The sequence below is a fragment of the Lepeophtheirus salmonis genome, chromosome 3, assembly GCF_016086655.4.
Source record: "Lepeophtheirus salmonis chromosome 3, UVic_Lsal_1.4, whole genome shotgun sequence".
Taxonomy (NCBI): Eukaryota; Metazoa; Arthropoda; class Copepoda; order Siphonostomatoida; family Caligidae; genus Lepeophtheirus; species Lepeophtheirus salmonis.
The window spans coordinates 38,732,820-38,751,023 of NC_052133.2; the positions used below are offsets into that span (position 1 = coordinate 38,732,820).

The following is an 18,204-nucleotide window of genomic DNA, read 5'->3' on the forward strand; positions in this document are numbered from 1 at the left end:
TATGAATGATATCACCAACGCCATGATCCACCCGTGATTGATAAACAGCATCTAGCATGTCCCTATACAAGAGAAAAGAAAATAAATTGCGAGGGATCAGGATATGCCATTCCTATATCCTGCTTTTCCTCAAGAACTAACGAGTAAATTTATTTGAAAAGGAAGCAAAGTGTGGTATTTATTACAGACACTGAATAAAAAGGGGATTAGAAAATCCTTTGCTCTATGCGTAAAAAGAATTTTCCAACGGGCTGGCTTTAAATCAAAATCATGCTTGTTCCTTATTTCTTTTGCGTACATGTTACATGATGATGGTCCTGCTCCCGTGATATACAGATATAACTATACATAATTCAACACATTTCTTCTTCATCATTTACACCCGGGAAGTCCTGGAGTGCATGTGTACTACACTTAAATTCATAGTTTCTTTATTCTAAATCGTGATGATTTCCTCAGTGTCCATTAGTTCAAGCCATTACCTTCTTCATGACTCTTATTCAGAATCACCGGACGAGGATGACCGGTCTACCATTCTTAGTAATGGCAGGACATCCCTCTACAGTACTCCGCCTATACTCGACTCCTTCCTCTCAGAAGAAGTGAATAAATTATTCGGTGACTCTCCACTCATTCCAGAGGCAAGTCAAACATTTTTCCATCTATGTGATGATCGAGTATGGAAGGAGGGGTTGAGAGGATCATATCATGGAGAATTAGACTATAAACTAAGGAGGAATGGCTATGGACTAATGCAATATCATAATGGAGATGCTTATTTAGGACATTGGAATAAAGATGAACCGCAGGGGAATGGGATTCTATTTGACTCAAGAACAGGGATCGTGAGCATTGGATATTGGGAGTCTGTAAGTACATATTTTATAACTTATTTTTTGGAATAATCAATATCAATGATGTGGTAGATTATACTCGTATATCTTGATCGTTGATGTTTTACACTCTCTTTACTGAAAGAGCAATTGAATAGAGATTACTTGTATCTACTTATTATTAATGCAATTTAATTGTGCGTTTTATTACTACGACTAATAAAATTAAAATATTTCCCAAGAAAAGCGTGAGGCCTTCCAGTTAATTTTCATTCTTTTTTCATTACGGGTATCGCATTATAAATAAACTTGACAACAACAGTGAAAATATATTATTATATAGGCACTAGTTGTCAATAATAATAAGCTTGATGTAAGATTTTACCCGCTGAATTACACTTATTTTTATATAAAGATGGACAAAAGCCTTTTGTAGGAATAACTACGCAAAAAGTAAATAAATACTTTCACTTTAAACATTTAAAAAAACCTAGTACATATAAGTATGATATATAATAATATTTTCTTTTTTTTTTCTTTTTTCCTGTAACAGGTTGTAATAAATTACATAAGGGATACTGTTACATAAATGAATGTACTTCATATATTATTCTCAAAAATCATTGAACTCTGTGACCATTGAAATTTTTTTTTTTAGAAATTTATACTTAAGGGCCCTTTTTTATTATCGTTATTGAAGAAAGGGGTATTCGTATATACGGTTGTAAATCATTTATATTGCGTCATCTATATTTCATTAATCCTGGCCTCTAGTATGTACAAATGTAGTGAGGTGAGGAGGCCCTTTGTAGGGGTGTCAAGGGCCTCTTTCAATGTTACTTTCTAAAAAAAAAGTTGATTTTTTATTTATTTAGTTGATAACAAGTGAAGTGAAAATTTATAAGAATTAACAATTAAAATATCTGTACAATTGTGTATGGGAATGACGTTGCCATAATACTATGTGTACTTTATCCAATTCTAACAAACTCATAATTCATTAGCAAAATTGACTCATTTGTAACTATTTTTTTCTTTCCTTTCAAATTACTATATTTTTATCTTGCAACGTGAAATCTTTCAAGTCAAATTTGCATGTTTTTTAGGAATACTTGAGGTTACCTATTTAAGGGCGTCCACAGGATTATATTAGGGGGGAGAATTTTGTGCAAAAAAATTAAATTAAATTTTTGGAAAAAAATTTCAAATTTTTAAATTTCAAAAATCTACAACTAAACACTAAAAGTAAAAAATTCCGAAGAAAAATTCAAAAATCCAAATGCCAACAAATGTTTATTAAAAATTCTCAACTACTCACAAAAAAATTAAATTTTTGTAAGAAAATTTCAAAAATCAACAATTGTTTACAAAAAATATTTTTTTTGTAAACAAAAATGGAATTATATTTTTTGGAAAAAAATTGAAAAATTTAATTTTTGGGAAAAAAAATTAGCAAAATGAAATTGAATTTGAAATATTGAATTTTTTATACAAAAAATATAAACGATTAAATTTTCTAGTAAAAAGGATAAAATTCCTTAATTTTGAGGGGGGTTACATCCCCCCTCCAACCGCCCCTGCAGATGCCCCTGCTATTTAGGTATTCACATTAATTTCTTTTACTTTTTACTAATATTCATTTTAAATGGGCTACTAATGCCGATGGTAAATATTTGTAAACGGTGAACCCTTATAATAAATATTTATAAATATAGCATGGCCTATAATTTGCTTTCTGTTATTTAGTCGTACATGTGAGTCGTAGATGTATTGACAGAAATCCACTAAGTAATCCCTCGTCTAGAGATAGGTTTCGTAGAATTATTTATTTATTTAACTGAGAAGAGACAGGTGATTTAACTTTGAACTAAGGTAGATCCTATTATATTTATATCTAAAAGGAATTTGTAACTATATGGACTTAACTACAGAGAAATTCAAAAGTACTACTTAATGCCCTAATGCAATTATGTTACTCATGAGTAAAGAAGGGATGTGTGTAAAGAAAAAACTAAGCAAAGCGATTAGAAAAGGAAAAACACTTGTTGTGTGTGCTCTTTCTTCTTTTTTGTTCATAATTTAATGAGTAATAGGGATGTTAGTATCGCTCTCAAAAAGGAGAATTATCGCCTATCTTTGGTGTAAATTGATTTAAAAATGCACAATTAAATAAATATATATGAATTTAAATATAATTGTGATATTTTCCCTACACGAATGCTATTTTGAATGTAGAAGGATCTCCTCGGAATAGCAGTAATTCATTTTCTTCTTCCAAAATAATAAAACAGGGTGCTGATATTTACAAAAATATTAATTTAAGGACATTATATGTCTAGCTCCCGCCTACTCCTTGTATTCTTACAAAAAAAAAAAAAACCATCTCTACTGATGATTAATGAATATAGATGCTGAAACAGAGAGGCCAAGGGGTCACAATTTTTAAAAAATAATAACAATGACGGATTATGTTGTCATCAATATGAATAGGTCATTTTTGAGAGCGCGGGAAATGATATTGTTTGATGATTCATACTGTAATTATTATTTCCGCGCATGTTATTCCAATTTTAACGGATAAGATGTTTAGGTATTTGCAACGAAATGCAATGGTTAAGTGTTCATTAATTAATTCACGAGATGGTTATGTCATTGTACGAGAAAGGAGTACGAGTCCTTGCAAAAAGTAATACAAAATTATATTCGCCCAATAACTCCAAAACATCGACAACTGAGAAAAAAATACACATTATATTATTGTTTTAGTTTAGGTAGCTCCCATAATTTATATTGAACACTTGATGAAATCAATTTATGACAAATAATTAAATATCTTTTAAAACTAGAAAAATATATTTAACAATATTAAAGCATGAATCATCATCAAATAAATTTATTATTTTTTTCGGCAATGTGTTCCTTCGACAAAGTGGTCAGTGTGCAAAGTATCCTAGAACCATCTTAATCACATTTGAATAGATTTCAAGACATACGATGACGCCAAAGAAAATATAAACTGCTTCAGTAATCTGCAATTTTTGTGAGTTATATGCGGGTATTTTCCAGATAACGAATAATACCCAGACCTTACCCCAATGTCCGCTAATAACAGTCGGAGCAATTATTTTTTAAGTAATGCACCGGCTGTGTCTATTTTGTTATATTAGTTGAATTAAAAAGTTCGAAGCGTTTTTCGCTGGTTGTCTTTAGTGAGCTATATCTCACGATTAATTCATTATATATAAAGCTTCAAGTAAGCTGAAAGGTTAAGTGTACACTTAAAAAATGTCATTGACAGTTTTGTGTTTGGTGAAACCAGTTGTGTGTTACTACGTTCCAAAATGGAAGTAAAAAAAGAGTAAAGTCGATCAATTTTTCAGTATCACTACGACCAAGGTGAAAGGGCTAATTAAATGACAAAAAAAAGTGATGTTTATGGATCCAATACAGTACCGAAGGTAATAGCAAAGTGGGGGTTCCAACAACTCCAATCTGGTAATATAAACGTCGAAAATTTAAATAAAATAATGGAAATCGTCGAGTTGAACCGGCATATGAGCACTTAACTATTGCTTACGAACTGAAAATTAGCCAGAAAACCGTTTGGAACCATCCTAATAATAATCCTAACTAAGTTAATTTTATGGTCAAAATACATTGAAAAAACACTTCGAACTTTTTACTTTGCCTATTAATTTGTAGGAAGATATTTCCCAACATCCGTCTTGCTATTTAAAAAAAGTGTTGGATCGGAAGGAATTTCAAACTATTTGTAAACAGGTTCGAGTTTGAGTACATAAAAAATCCACCTCTCAAGAGGCCTGTATTCATAACAATTGTAATGTTTGTCATTGCAAAACTTTTTCTTCCTAAAAAAAAAAAACTCCTTATACGTACATACTTACATTGATAGGGTAGAGGCCTAAAGTATGTAGAAATATACTAGTGTTGAGTTTCGATCTGGAAATACTTAGACCGGACTGTGACTGTTATAATGATTTTTATCAAAAGAAAAATCCCAACAAAAAAAAACGGTCACGGACCGATTCCCAACACTATTAGATACATCATATATCAAGGAGCAACAAAATATTTTCTCAATATTGCACACTTCCGATATTATTTTTTGTAGACATCAAAAGCTACAAAGCCAGTTGCACAACGGTGATAACGTGATCTTTTTTATCTTTCTAAATTTAGTTAAATACAATAATACTTTTTTCCGCTAGGAGGCGTCTACATCAACATAAAATTTAACACGGGGTTAGATTTTTCCTTTCTAATTTTAAAAACTTTTTTTTTCAAAGTAATTGATTGACTGTTTTTACTTATATTAGTAAAAGTATGTTTTCTTATATATAAGACCACTAAAATTAGATTAGCAATTTTAAAAAAACCCGTATTTTTATCACTTTTTCGAACTCTGAAAGGTGGTCATAACTTTAAAAAAAAAAAAGAAGAAATTGATTATATATTTCAATTGTATGATACGAAGAACGTTATAAGGTTAAACATTGTGCTCTTAAACCTTTTATAATCTAAACAAACGACATGCTTGATTCATGTTACCGTTGTATCGGTCCTTTATATGCGAAATAAAATCGGCCCCGTCCTATGTACCGTCCATTTTTTTTTTTTTTGAGGGGATGTCAGCCAGCCCCTCCAAACAACACCTTAAGTACACCCCTGTTTTAAAATACATTATGTATGGTATTATATTGCCAGGTATATCATAGTGTAATTAATTATTATGTTTAGTGCTATAAGCCAAGTCCTTTTATTCTTAATGTCAGATATTTAAGGTTATTCAAGAAGTCACAAACAATTGTTATTAATTGTGTACGTTGTACACACAATTTTCTCCTCAAAATATATGAATGACCTTGAAGATAGAGGAAAAAGCCGCTTCCTTGTTGTACAAATATGTATTTTCATGTGGTTAAATGAAGACGGATCTTTGAATCATTTTTATTAGAAGTAGTACTATTATTGAGTTTTAAGAATGTGTGGCTTTATTGAAGCTTGAAAAATTATGACTTGTTTCATTTTTTTACTTTTTTTTTTGTTTTTTAAGTATACAAGGGCGTCTGCAGAGTTTGGGCTGGAGGGGATGAACCCCCTTCCCTCTAAAAATTAACGAATTTTTACTTTATATTTGAATTCGTTTTCGTCATTTAGTCAAATTATTCAGCAAAGCAAAAAATTTAATATTTGAATTGTTTTTCCCAAAAATTATATTTTTGGGAATAGTTATGGATTTTTGAAATTTTTTTACAAAAAAAATTAATTTTCTCTCAATAACTATGGGTTTTAGAATTTTTTTTCCAAAAAAATTTAATTTTAGAAATTTGTTAATAATTTTTTTTTTTTTTTTTTTTTGTAATTTTTTCCAAAAAAATGTTAATTTTCTCTAAATATTCACGTATTTTTGAAATTGTTGTTACAAAAATTTAATATTTGAAATTATTATCCAAAAAATTTAACATTTGAACTGTTTTGCAAAAAAAAAAAATAATTTTCTCTCAATAGCTATGGGTTTTAGAAATTTTTTTCCAAAAAATTCAATATTTGAAATTTCATTTTTAAAATTTTTTAAGAAATTGTTTTTTTATTTGAAAAATTTAATTTTTGAAGTTGCTTTCCAAAAAATTTAATATTTGTAACTGTTATCCAAAAAAATTAATATTTGAAATATCTTTCATAAAAAATTAATTTTTTGTGAATAGCAATAGATTTTTGAAAAAAAATCCCCAAATCAAGCCTCTTCCCCCCCCCCCAATAATAAAAAAAAATATATATATATATGCTCAACGCTCTTTGTATAGTATGACTGTCCGAGTGATTGAAAAAGAGTGAAAGTTTTTATAAAAACTCAAATAAATAAAAAATATTTTCTTTTATTGTCAGTAAACAAAATGGAGGAATAACTCTAAAGTACTTAATTATGTCGTTAGATGTCGTATTTATGCAAAAGGATTATTATATTATTATAGGAAATGTTTACTTATATTTATAACCTTTCGTTAAATATAATCAACAAATTCGTTTAACATGTGTGGCCTCTCAACACAAAAGCAAGATCTATATTATTCAAAATGGACGGTGGATTGTATTTGTATTCTTTCTAGAAATATTTGTCAATTTATGTCAACTAATTATTCTTATTAACCATTTGGGTGTCCTCCAAATTACACTTGAAGTAGTGAAAGTTGAATCGTCACAATAAAATAATGAAAAATAGATAGATTTGATGGATTTCAAAGTGGTCATGCCGAGGCCAATATGTACCCTAAATCAAATAAAAGGCTCAAAGTATTGCTCTATTTATTAATTATCTGAACTCATCCCACAAATTTAAATATGAAGCTTATAATTGACGACTCAAATATTATAAGAAATAGGGAGCTGTGTGGATATAATAAGTAAAAAAAATGGATTTTCTCATATTCTTGATTTCTGTTCAAGATTGTTTTTCAATAATGTACCAGATACTACTACAAAAGTAGTATAGATCGTTTATATGAGACTTAAAATCGGACACGTCTCTCTTTGAAAATGTTCCATATTTTGAGTTACACGTGAAATCTGATCGGTTTCAGTTTTAAGGGGTGTTATATATATATATTTTTTTAAATGAAGGATCAAATATTGTTTTTTATTCGGACAATATATTTTGAATCTTTATTTAAAAATCAGTTATAAATATATTTTTGTTCTAATCCGATCCTTAACCGTTTGTCCATAAAAACCGGTCATTTCGTGAATTAATATAAATGTGTCTTAAAAGTATCTAAAAAAGAGTCTGAAAACTTGTATAAAATTTCGAAAGACCCCCAAATAAAAAGAAAAATCCGATCATCGGGCTTACTTGTATCCATATTTCTATTGAATAGAATTAACAATTACTCTTTAAGAAATCAATTTATACTTAATACACATTAAATGGATATACATATTCATCATTCCCTGTGTTTCATCAAGAACATGAAGTATACATAATATTGTAATGATACAATCATTGAACTGTTTCTTCTACTATTAGGTGCGTAGGTGTTTTCTTATATTCTTAGAAATATACACATATTTATAAGTGTGCAGGTAAATTTATGAATGATTAACTAACCAAAAAGGATGAAGCGTCATCATTCATATATTGCGTGATCTCCTTCGTTGGGATTGATGTAATCATATCCTGTAGGGTCGGCCTTAGGAGTTGCAATATGTCCGACACCTCCATTCGGCCCTGGCACTTGATTAAAAAAAGACATTTAAAATATTGCTACAGGCCTCACTCAAATCAAAACTAAGCGTGGCTTCTTTTACAGATTGGGATTTTTGCTTCGTGCAATCGGTTTTGCTTACGGCCTTGCAATAGCTAAGGCCGGTCCTACTATCGTTTTCATCAACGGAGACGGGCCTGCCATCAACCCTTTCTTACATATGTACTATCTTTTTTAAAGAAAATAGAGTAAGATAGAATTGGATTTAAAGGCCAATCTAGGAACAGGATCGGAACTGCTCAAATTTAGCTGATGCTTCATTAAGAGCCGGAAACTCTAAGAGCACAGAAACCCATAGAATCTGGAAATGTAATGGAAGGGTTCATTTTCATCACTAGTATTTATATGAAAGTATGACCGTATTCTATATAACTATGGAAGCGTGACTTGAAATGAGATTTCATTTATTTTAAAATAACTCTTTGTAAAAGTGATTTAAAATAATTTCCTTTGTTTTTTGAAGCAAACTCTTCTTTATGTACGTACGTCGTATAAACATAACATAGATCATTTTTAAAGGGAAGAAGTTTCACTTGATGGCGTTGTTATCGCATGATTTCATGTCAGTTATACATATACATTATATATATATATGTGGTACTCGGGCCTTTACGAGACTTAGTATATGAAATTAAAGTAAACGCACTTAGTTATTATAGATCACCATGTATTAACTTCCTCACTCCCTCTGGTCCCTCTTCCGATCAGGGGTGCCACCTACCGTGTCTAAATATGATTACTAAACATATATGAAATATGATAAATTAGGGTTATATTGGACCTTAATACGGGACTTAAAATCGGCCCCTTTCTACTATTCCTACTGTCCCGGTTATTGGTCCTTGAAAAATTTCCAAAATTTAGAACTCCCAGTTGAGTTAGTTTTGTAAAATTCTGAGTTTCTTTTATGCACGAGAATAGTTAGGAATTATTCTTAATTTAGGCTAAATGAATATATATATTATAAAAACTGTACAAGATTGATTGATAAAGACGTCAATGGCTGATATTTATGATAACTTCTCTTATCAAAGATTGTTCTGTCGGACATTTCCTTTAGGATTTAGGACGGGATGTCAAAATTTTGGGACAGTAAGTACATAATATGTAATAGATGGGTTTTTATCTTTCCAAAAGATATTGACGTCCCGTCCCATCCTAAATCTTAAGTACGCCTGCTAAATAACGTATGATATGATTCAGTGACGTCATCATCAATCCACATACCTAGGCTATCTTGCAACTATAAATATCCAATGATAAATACTGTAATTAAGCCTCAGTTAAGAATAGTGACAAACACTATCAATGTAAATGAAAGATACTTTTTCTCTAAGAAATCAGTGTTTTGAATGTAGATTAGTTGTATTTATATAATATAAGTAAGTTTTTGGATATAATAAAATTTATAAATAGTATATCCCCAAACAAAAATCCTGCGGGCGTGGCTTTTTAAGGAAAGATCATTCTCATTTTTGTGTTTTTATAAATGACAATTTTGTCATTGGCAGACCAATATTTTTATAACATAATGACACTGATGGTACCTACTGTAATACCAATTTACTATGGATACTTTTAAATACATCAATATCCTGGTACCAATATGGCACCGTTATATGCCGAAACAATAGAATTTTTAGTCTATTTTCTTTCTATTATCTGTGAAAAGATTACGAGATACAAAAAGATAACGATGTTTAAATTGTATTTCAAAAATTCATTTCGTGATTTAGTAATATTTTTTGACGACATATTTTGAAAGTATCCAATCAAAACTAAAGTATTTCCATATAATTTCACGCCATTCCTTATGCATTTGTACTTTGTTATTAATCATGATAGCAGAAATGGTTAATTGAGGACTACCACGTTTCAAATAGAAACCACTGCTACAAAGGCCTCAAAACAAGCCACAAATATCGTTTACTGTTTTATCTGCAGTCAATAAAATATTTTTGTTTACGTACGTTATTATTCATTTGTCATAACTTTTTTTTAAACATGAAAACAATGTTATAATAACAAAGTTAGTCAACAACGATTTTCAGGCCTCATCGGAAATTTACTAGCATAACAGATGACGTCATTGAGACCCCAAATACAGGAATATAACGATAGGGAATCATGGAAAAACCAAAATATAGCATTAATTAATAAAAAATCAATAGAAAAAAAAACAAGTTTAAATTACAACATTTCTTACGTTTTACATTTACTGAAACAAATGCGCCTAATGACGTCACCAGAAAGAAAAAGAGACTTAATAAATCTGCTGCGTTTCCCCTACAATTTTTTTATGACTTAATCTTGTTCTAATAATAATGCATGAGATCCCGGTTGAATGACGTCACGTAGAAAGATCAAAAATCTCACACCAAAATAGTTTCAAAACATGAGAGTCCTGAATATTCGATTGAGGAAAAACAATGCTTTCTCTTTATTTAACAGGGATAAGAGCCTGTATTGATATGAGTGAGGCTTTGTCCAAAGATAAATGTGACTGTTCAATATATGATCCTTTTTTATTTATCATAATATTTTAATTATCTTTCATTGAGAATTTATATTTCTTTATTTAAAATGATTCAACCCTCTGTTCGCCCAATTTTTTATAATTAAGCGCAGATCTGGGTCAAATTCCCCCCTAAAACCGCCCCTGGAGGGGCATTGCTCTACCAGTTCTTTTTTTTCATAGAAACAATAAAAAATTGTCGTGATTATGGAATTACCAATATGTGAAGTCATTTATATATAACTAACTGCCCTTCCCCGCATATAGTGAATTCTGGCACCCCTGATTGACGGAAATAAAACTTTCATTTTGTTTATTATGTCGAGAGATAAATCATTCACGAAGAATCAGTAATCATACTTTGATTTTCAATAAAGAGGACACTACTTAATGTCAGTTTTGAGTGGAAAAATGTAATATTTATACACTCATAAATATAATATTAATAGAGCAAAGTCTGTTTATATTTTTTTTTTTTTTTGTGGAAGACTCATTTTTGTCCAAAAACCAAAGCAACAACAGCAAATATTAAAAAAAAAAAATCAAGGACGCTAAAGAGTCGATAGTAAAGTGTGTTTATTTATCACAATGCGAGGGGGAAGTGCTAATAATATTGTTTAAAAAGAATTCCTTTTGTACAAATATTTTCTTTAACTTTCTTTAAAATAATTATAATTTTTAAATACATGCTAAAATTAAATTGAAATTTTTCTAATTCACTCAATGTGGGTAACAAAGGCTTAGTTTAATATATAACTCCGAGCAATGCTAGGTACTGTCGCCCATTTAAGTAATAATTATAGGATTTTTCTATTTTAGAAAATATATACAATTTGGGTCTTGATTTTAAAAGAAAAAAATGATTTTATCTTTCCTCATTTTGTTTTTTCCTTTCATCGATTTTTAAAATGTGCAAGACTAGTTTTTTTATTGATTCTCAACCTCAAGTGTCATAAGGGAAAAGAAAATTTGAAAAACTTAGAGTAGCTAGTCTTCTGTATTTTTCTCGTTGCCAACTGTTAATAATTATTTAAAGAATAGTTATTAATTATTATACGAACATATGTACATTGAATTGATAATTAATCTTATCAATGACAGAAAATGAAATTACACGAATTCTAAACGAAGGTCCCTCATTAATATTAATTAATATAAAATTCAAATCTTATGTAGTACCTTATTGGAGTTCATAATACACGTAGAGTCAGCTGCTTTAAATCCTACAAGAGTCAACTTATGAAAATTAATGCAAACAATTGGGAGGAAAATACACAAAATCTTTGTATATTTCAAAAAGCAAGCAGTGGTGCTATTTATCCAGGAGCGTTTGCAGGCTTATATTATTTGTGGGGAGGAGGGATTAGTTTTTTGGAAACAATTTGAAAGTTTAATTTTCACCCCAGGGCCTGAATTTGATTAAATGACCTATTTTTTAGTAAAAGAAATCCTTTCAAAATTAGTATCCGCCTATATTCACATTAAAAAATTTCTTAACAAAGCATTAACGTTTCCTTCTTCAAGACAAAAATTCCCTGAGGATATCCCTATTATCCCACATAAAGCCGGGCATTTCATGAATGGATAAAAAAGGCACAAGACAGGATGTAAAAAGAGAACATGTAATGGGGGAAAGGGAACGGTTGGTCAACCTAAACTAAGGGTATAAGTAGAATAAAAGTTAACCATCATTTAAATAAATATTTATTAGATTCGTAAGGCAAGGCTTTGAGGTCTTCTTTTTTACTATAAAAGACATCTTTTGTTATTTCCGTCCATGAAAAAAAAAACTGACTTAATTCTATGAATATAAATACTTATTATTATAATGATCAAAATTGTATTATTATTTTAAGATTAATTCCTGCCAAGGTCAAGTAGAACTCCACAAAATAAATAAATAAAAACAAATTTCATTTGTATGTACGAGTATGTTTTCATAGATGCAACACGGACGATAGGTTATTAATTGTATCTTCCTCAACTTTCAAATTAAACATATATTTACTTTTTCATTGAAAAGGTCAAAGCTCTGTGTGTCTCAAACGCAATCTGTTATTTCCCACGTGAAGGTACACCATTTCAGATACATTAAATTAAGTAATTAAGTTCAGTAGATGAATTAGTGGGTACATTGTATAAGTTTGCTGCAGGTTATACTTTCTCTTTCTTTCTAGAAATTGGAGACAGCGACAGCGGATAGTTGAAATTCAATTATTGCAACCTTTTAATAATAAGGAAATAACTTCGAAAAGTGAAGAATATATTATTGCATTAGGAGAAGAGGGATCTCCACTTTTTGAAGATATTCAGACAATTAACACTTTGGAAGATAATGGAATTAAATAAAAGGTCTGATGATGTGGAGGAGGTTGTGAATTTGTCTCTTATTAAGTATTTCGAGGGGGTGGGAAGGGGGACTCGGAGTCGATCCGTGGGCTGAGGGATGAGACAGGTGAAGATTAGATCTCATTCAGTATAGCACTGCGACTTTTCTTGTATCTACGATGAATCATTGCAGTATAATGACAGGATGATCGTAATAGGTATTATGGAGAGGAAATTCTATGTCATCAAATCCATTAACTCCTCAAACAGAAAATTACTTTAATCATACTTATATACAAATATAAAATACAAACTCAAATAATTGTCAAATTCTACATGGAAACTTATTCGAGCAATTGTGGTCGATAGAGTCGAGATCCATCCTTTGGTTAGCGAAATTATTTACCTATTATGAAGAGGTTGAGATCATAGAGATTTATTTCTCTATGGTTGCGATAATTGAATTTCAACTATACGCTGTCGCTGTTTCTAATTTCGAGATTGAAAGAAAAAGTATGACGTGTGGGCAAAATTATACAATGTACACTATTTATCCAACTTACATTTTACATATTTTATTGATTAAAATCCAAGCAAATTTTAATCTCCCCTAAAATAACTACTTGCTTTCACTAATTAATGATAATAAAAAAAGATTTTGGTGTGAATAAGATACATATTTTATACTTATATATTCATAATTAATCATTGTCTATTTTGCTTATATCTTCGATAGGTATCAAAACTACGGAAATGGCTATCAGTACCAAACGAAGTAACTCACAAGTCAACAAAACGAATGAAATCGAATCTAAACAAAGCGATTAAAACATTTAAAATTATACACAATTTCAGATAGATTTACTTATCGTTTTTGCCGCCTTTTGTTTGTACAATGTACATCGCCAAATAGCCTAAAACCAATGATGAATAATGATTATTTGGAGTAAATGAAGAAAAATCTGTCAGAATTCAGCAACTCCAATGAAATATAGATAAAGCAGTACTCTTTGTCCCTTTCTGTTGAAACGTTGAGAGATGTCATCTTTTTAAATTAGAAAAGGACAATATATATGTTTGTAAATATATTAGGATGCAAATTGCAATAACATAATTTACACAATTAATTGTTTGACTGTTTTTGATTAAAGTCCCGTCTACCCGTTTTGTTATGGATAGAACAAAAAAAAGAATACGGAACAATTAATGATATGGTGAATCTCGCAACTTCTTGTCAAACCTTCTTATATTGATATAAGTAGGTATAATACTTACATACTACCACGTAGTATTTTGAAGTATATACTGGACTTAATGTGCTTCGTTCTTCAAGGAGAGAACCAAGAACACATTTTGATTCAAAATGAATATATATATATAAATGTTATTATATGTAGAAAAAATACAATAAATGAAATTAAAAAATACAAATTTGTAGACAATTTAATTTATTTTTAGCCCTGTTAGTCAAATATTATATATTTTTTTGCATTTATATTTATTTCTATTATTATTATTGCAACAGTAATCCCTCCTCCTCTTTTTATCCATGCAGTGCTTAGAACATATGTTCAAATTCTTTAATATTGTCAATTTATAACCGCCTTTGTAAAGAAATATCTCAATATGTATTAATAGTCTGATAATGATCGAAAGTCAACAGCAGTTGGACCAACTAAATTAATTGCAAAAATATCTATATATTTATTATTTGCAATGAGTAGTTATTTTCTCATTTCTACTCATAGAAAATGGGAGTTAAGTCATTTTTTACAAAAATGAATATCCAATTGACAATTTTTTTAAATAATTAATGAATATTTACGAAAATTCAGAATTAAAATCGAAATGATTTTTTCTTCATTTCATTTCGTTTTTGTTGAAGGTCTTTAAAATAAGTGTCCTTGGAAGCAAAAATAAATAGAAGAAAAAAAAGAGCAAAACCAGTAGGCCTTGACTTTCTAACTTTACATACATATGTATATATTATATTGAAGTAGGCATTGACGTAAATAATATGTAGCTTCTGAAATAAATCAAGGAATGAAATCCCCTACTGAAAATTATTATTTTAATGTTGATTAGTGTTGGATTCGATTTATAAATATGGAATTCGAGTTTTTGAGCATTGAGTCAAATCCAGTTTGAGTAAAAACATCAAGTCAAATATGTTTTCATTGAATTGATAAAATCTATATAAGTTTAGTTAATTTGACTACCCCCAATAAGGAAGTCAATTATATTATCAATCAAATAATGTACATAGTGAAATGTAAGACAATTATCATCTATTTATTTTCCAAAAATTCCACCATTATCACTGATGCAGGACTTAAGACGATAACGTAACAACTTGCAGGTGGAATACAGGCTGTTGGAAGACATGTTGTTACATTGGAGGTCAACAGTTGTTTTTAGAGACTCCAGATTTGGGTGTTGGATATCACAGGTCTTCTGCTCCTCATGAATCCATACAAAATAGTTCAGGTTTGGGCTCAATGGCGGCCAGAAGTTATTTGACCAGAATCTGTTGGCCCCAACTTGCTCTTCGTGTAACTTTGGAAAGTTTTACATGTGCGAGAGGAAGCCCATCTTGGATCCAGATCCACTCCTTCTACCCCGTTTCCGAACCAAAATTCTTGGGTTCTCCTCCATTTAGTTGGACATTTTGCACAAACCATTCAAAACGAATGGATTTGGGTTGTCCTACTTGTGCAGTACGTTTGGCATAACCTCCAGGATCGTTGTAGATGTGCATGTCCCTGTAGACGGCTGCCCCACTGTAGGATATCCCCAACCGGGGCAAGACATCCATTAAGTTATTTCCTGTCAAATTCTTCGAAATGATTTTTTGACAAAGCTCAGCCATAGTTGATTTTCTTATTAATAAGAAAATCAATGTGAACAAAAAAAATCGAATGTTTCAAATAACATTTCGTGGGGAGGGAGTCGAGTAACTTTAAGAAAAAACTCGACTAGAGATTTCGAGTTTTTTTTTTTGTTTTTTTAGTTCGAGTAATACTGGAGTCCAACACTAATATTGTATATATATATATATGTCCAATCCTTTAGTCAAACGTACTTAATGGGATTAAATTCCAAAATTACTTAAGAAAAAAGGCCTCTTACAAAAATATATGATTTCTTAAGGAACAATTGGAAATACATAGGTGCTGTGTATGTCCAGCAAAGAATGTCAAGGATAGGTGTAAATAAATAGTTATTAATATTTAAAAATAAGACAAAAAAAAGGGATCCAAGTAGAGATGTGGTTCTGTAAAGAAAATGACTCAATCATATGAGTCAAAATAATTTCAGGTTTGTTCTTCTTAAAAATACTTTATATGCGTAGTACTATGCAATCCTTCTAATAATATTATATTGAAAATAAATACACACATGTGAGGCAGGACAAGGTGGGATCAGTTTACCTATTACAGTGTGGTGTTTGCTGAGATTGAATATTATGCAGTAGACACAATAGTAAAATATGACATTAGTAAAATGAAAGGGTATGGAACGTTTAAAAAGTCTTCTAACCAGAGATACCACTCATAATAATTTAATAATATCCTTTGACTATGGGTGTCCACAGGGGGAGGACTGGAGGGTCTGTAGCCCCCATTTCTCCAAATTAAGGAATTTTTTTATTCTTACTAGTAAATTTAATATAAATAAAAATAATATTTGAAATTTAATATTAGAATTTTTTTTCCAATAAATTTCATTTTTTGCAAACAGCTGTGGATTTTCCCAATTTTTTTCAAAAAATTAATTTTTGCAAACAACTGAGGATTTTCCAATTTTTTTTCCAAAAATTTAATTTTTGCAAACAGCTGTGGATTTTCCCAATTTTTTCCCAAAAATTTAATTTTTTTAGGAATACCTATTTTTGAAATTTTTCTCCGAAATATTTTATATTTGGAATTTAATTTTAGACATTTTTTTCCATAAAATGTAATTGTGTGTGAGTAAATATGGATTTTTGGAAATATTTCTCCAAAAAAATTTAATATTTGAAATTTAATTTTTTGAAATTTTTCTCCGAAAAATTATATATTTGAAATTTTTTTCCAAAAATATTTTATATTTGGAATTTAATTTTAGACATTTTTTTCCAAAAAATTTAATTTTTTGTGAACAGCTCTGGATTTTTGAAATTTTTTGAGAATAGCTGTGGATTATTGAAATTTTTTCCAAAAAAATTCAAAAAACCAAGCCCCCCAAAAAAAAAACAACCTGCAGACACCGCTTTAAACTCCCCCGAAAAATCCCAAGAATGACAATAAAATAACAGCAGTTTACAGAGCATCAATACAATTTGACACTCGCCTTGATTCAGTTTTATTTCATATTCTTGTTCAACTTCAATAATATCTGCTGATAAGTGTTTAAAATCCATTTTCTTTATGTGCTTTAATCTCATCTTTGTATTGTTGATGAGCATTCCCCTATTTTAGTATCGTTATAAGGCTATAGGATACGGCTATTGCGAACATGTTCCAATTCTAATATATTGTTAAGCTGCAATTAAAATGAGTCGAAACGAGAAGGAGTTGAAAACGACCAGAGGCGAGTAATAAACTCTAAACGCTTTAGATAAACAAAGTTTGAAGATATAATTAATATAATGACATAAAAGTAATCAATTATATTGTTGCAGTTATAAAATCCCAAGATTTCGACATTTTTATACAAATAATCCCTAACACAACGTCAATATCAAAAGGAGTGGCATATCATGTATTAATTTTTATCTCTAATTCAGCTTGATGTAGTTTTTATTGAAATATATTTGCCATACGCAAAGTAGCCTTAATCATAAACATCAGTTGGTTCATTTGGTCTCAATAATTACCTCCAGGTGAGGTTAGAAGTCATAGAAACTTTATAAATATAGTCCTTGACAATTTTCTCCATCCTTTTTTTGACAGATGACTCCAGGTCTTTAAGATTACTATGGTCAATTTGTCAGCTTCTGGACAATATTTGGGAGCATATAGAGATGTCCAATGGGTTAACGTCGAGTCACTGTGGAAGCCAAAGTTCTTTCAATCAAATGTTCATATTTTTGCCCATTCATGCTAGAAAAATATTTATACGAATGCCAAATTAAACTTACAGGACTGTTAAAGGATCTTGTAGATCTTTGGGATAGCCTTTGTCACCTAGAACTTAAAGTAGTTGGCTGCTTTATATGACATCATTTATCAAACTTGAGAAATACATCGTTGTTTAACATACACAA

The 18,204-nt window shown here is 30.0% G+C and overlaps 1 protein-coding gene across 2 annotated transcripts; it reads left to right on the forward strand.

Annotated features, from left to right (window-relative positions):
- Positions 1 to 224: 224 nt before the first annotated feature.
- On the forward strand, positions 225 to 14,123 carry LOC121115060 (uncharacterized). 2 transcript variants are annotated; one of them, XM_071887385.1, is made up of 3 exons: positions 257 to 869; positions 12,652 to 12,700; positions 13,693 to 14,123. In XM_071887385.1, exons 1-3 carry the CDS (start codon positions 447 to 449, stop codon positions 13,782 to 13,784), a joined length of 564 nt encoding a protein of 187 aa, XP_071743486.1. In that variant the 5' UTR covers positions 257 to 446; the 3' UTR covers positions 13,785 to 14,123. The 2 variants fall into 2 exon arrangements, 1 of the variants encoding a protein (XP_071743486.1); XR_011779422.1 differs by lacking the exon at positions 12,652 to 12,700 and having other exon boundaries at positions 225 to 869.
- The last annotated feature ends 4,081 nt before the right edge of the window (positions 14,124 to 18,204 follow it).

Bases quoted from the DNA above. Each gene is read 5' to 3' on its own strand.
- LOC121115060 (XM_071887385.1), top strand. From the start codon at position 447: ATGATTTCCTCAGTGTCCATTAGTTCAAGCCATTACCTTCTTCATGAC. The intron at 870-12,651 runs GTAAGTACATAT...TTCATTGAAAAG, and splicing joins GCATTGGATATTGGGAGTCT to GTCAAAGCTCTGTGTGTCTC. The intron at 12,701-13,692 runs GTACACCATTTC...TATCTTCGATAG, and splicing joins CTGTTATTTCCCACGTGAAG to GTATCAAAACTACGGAAATG.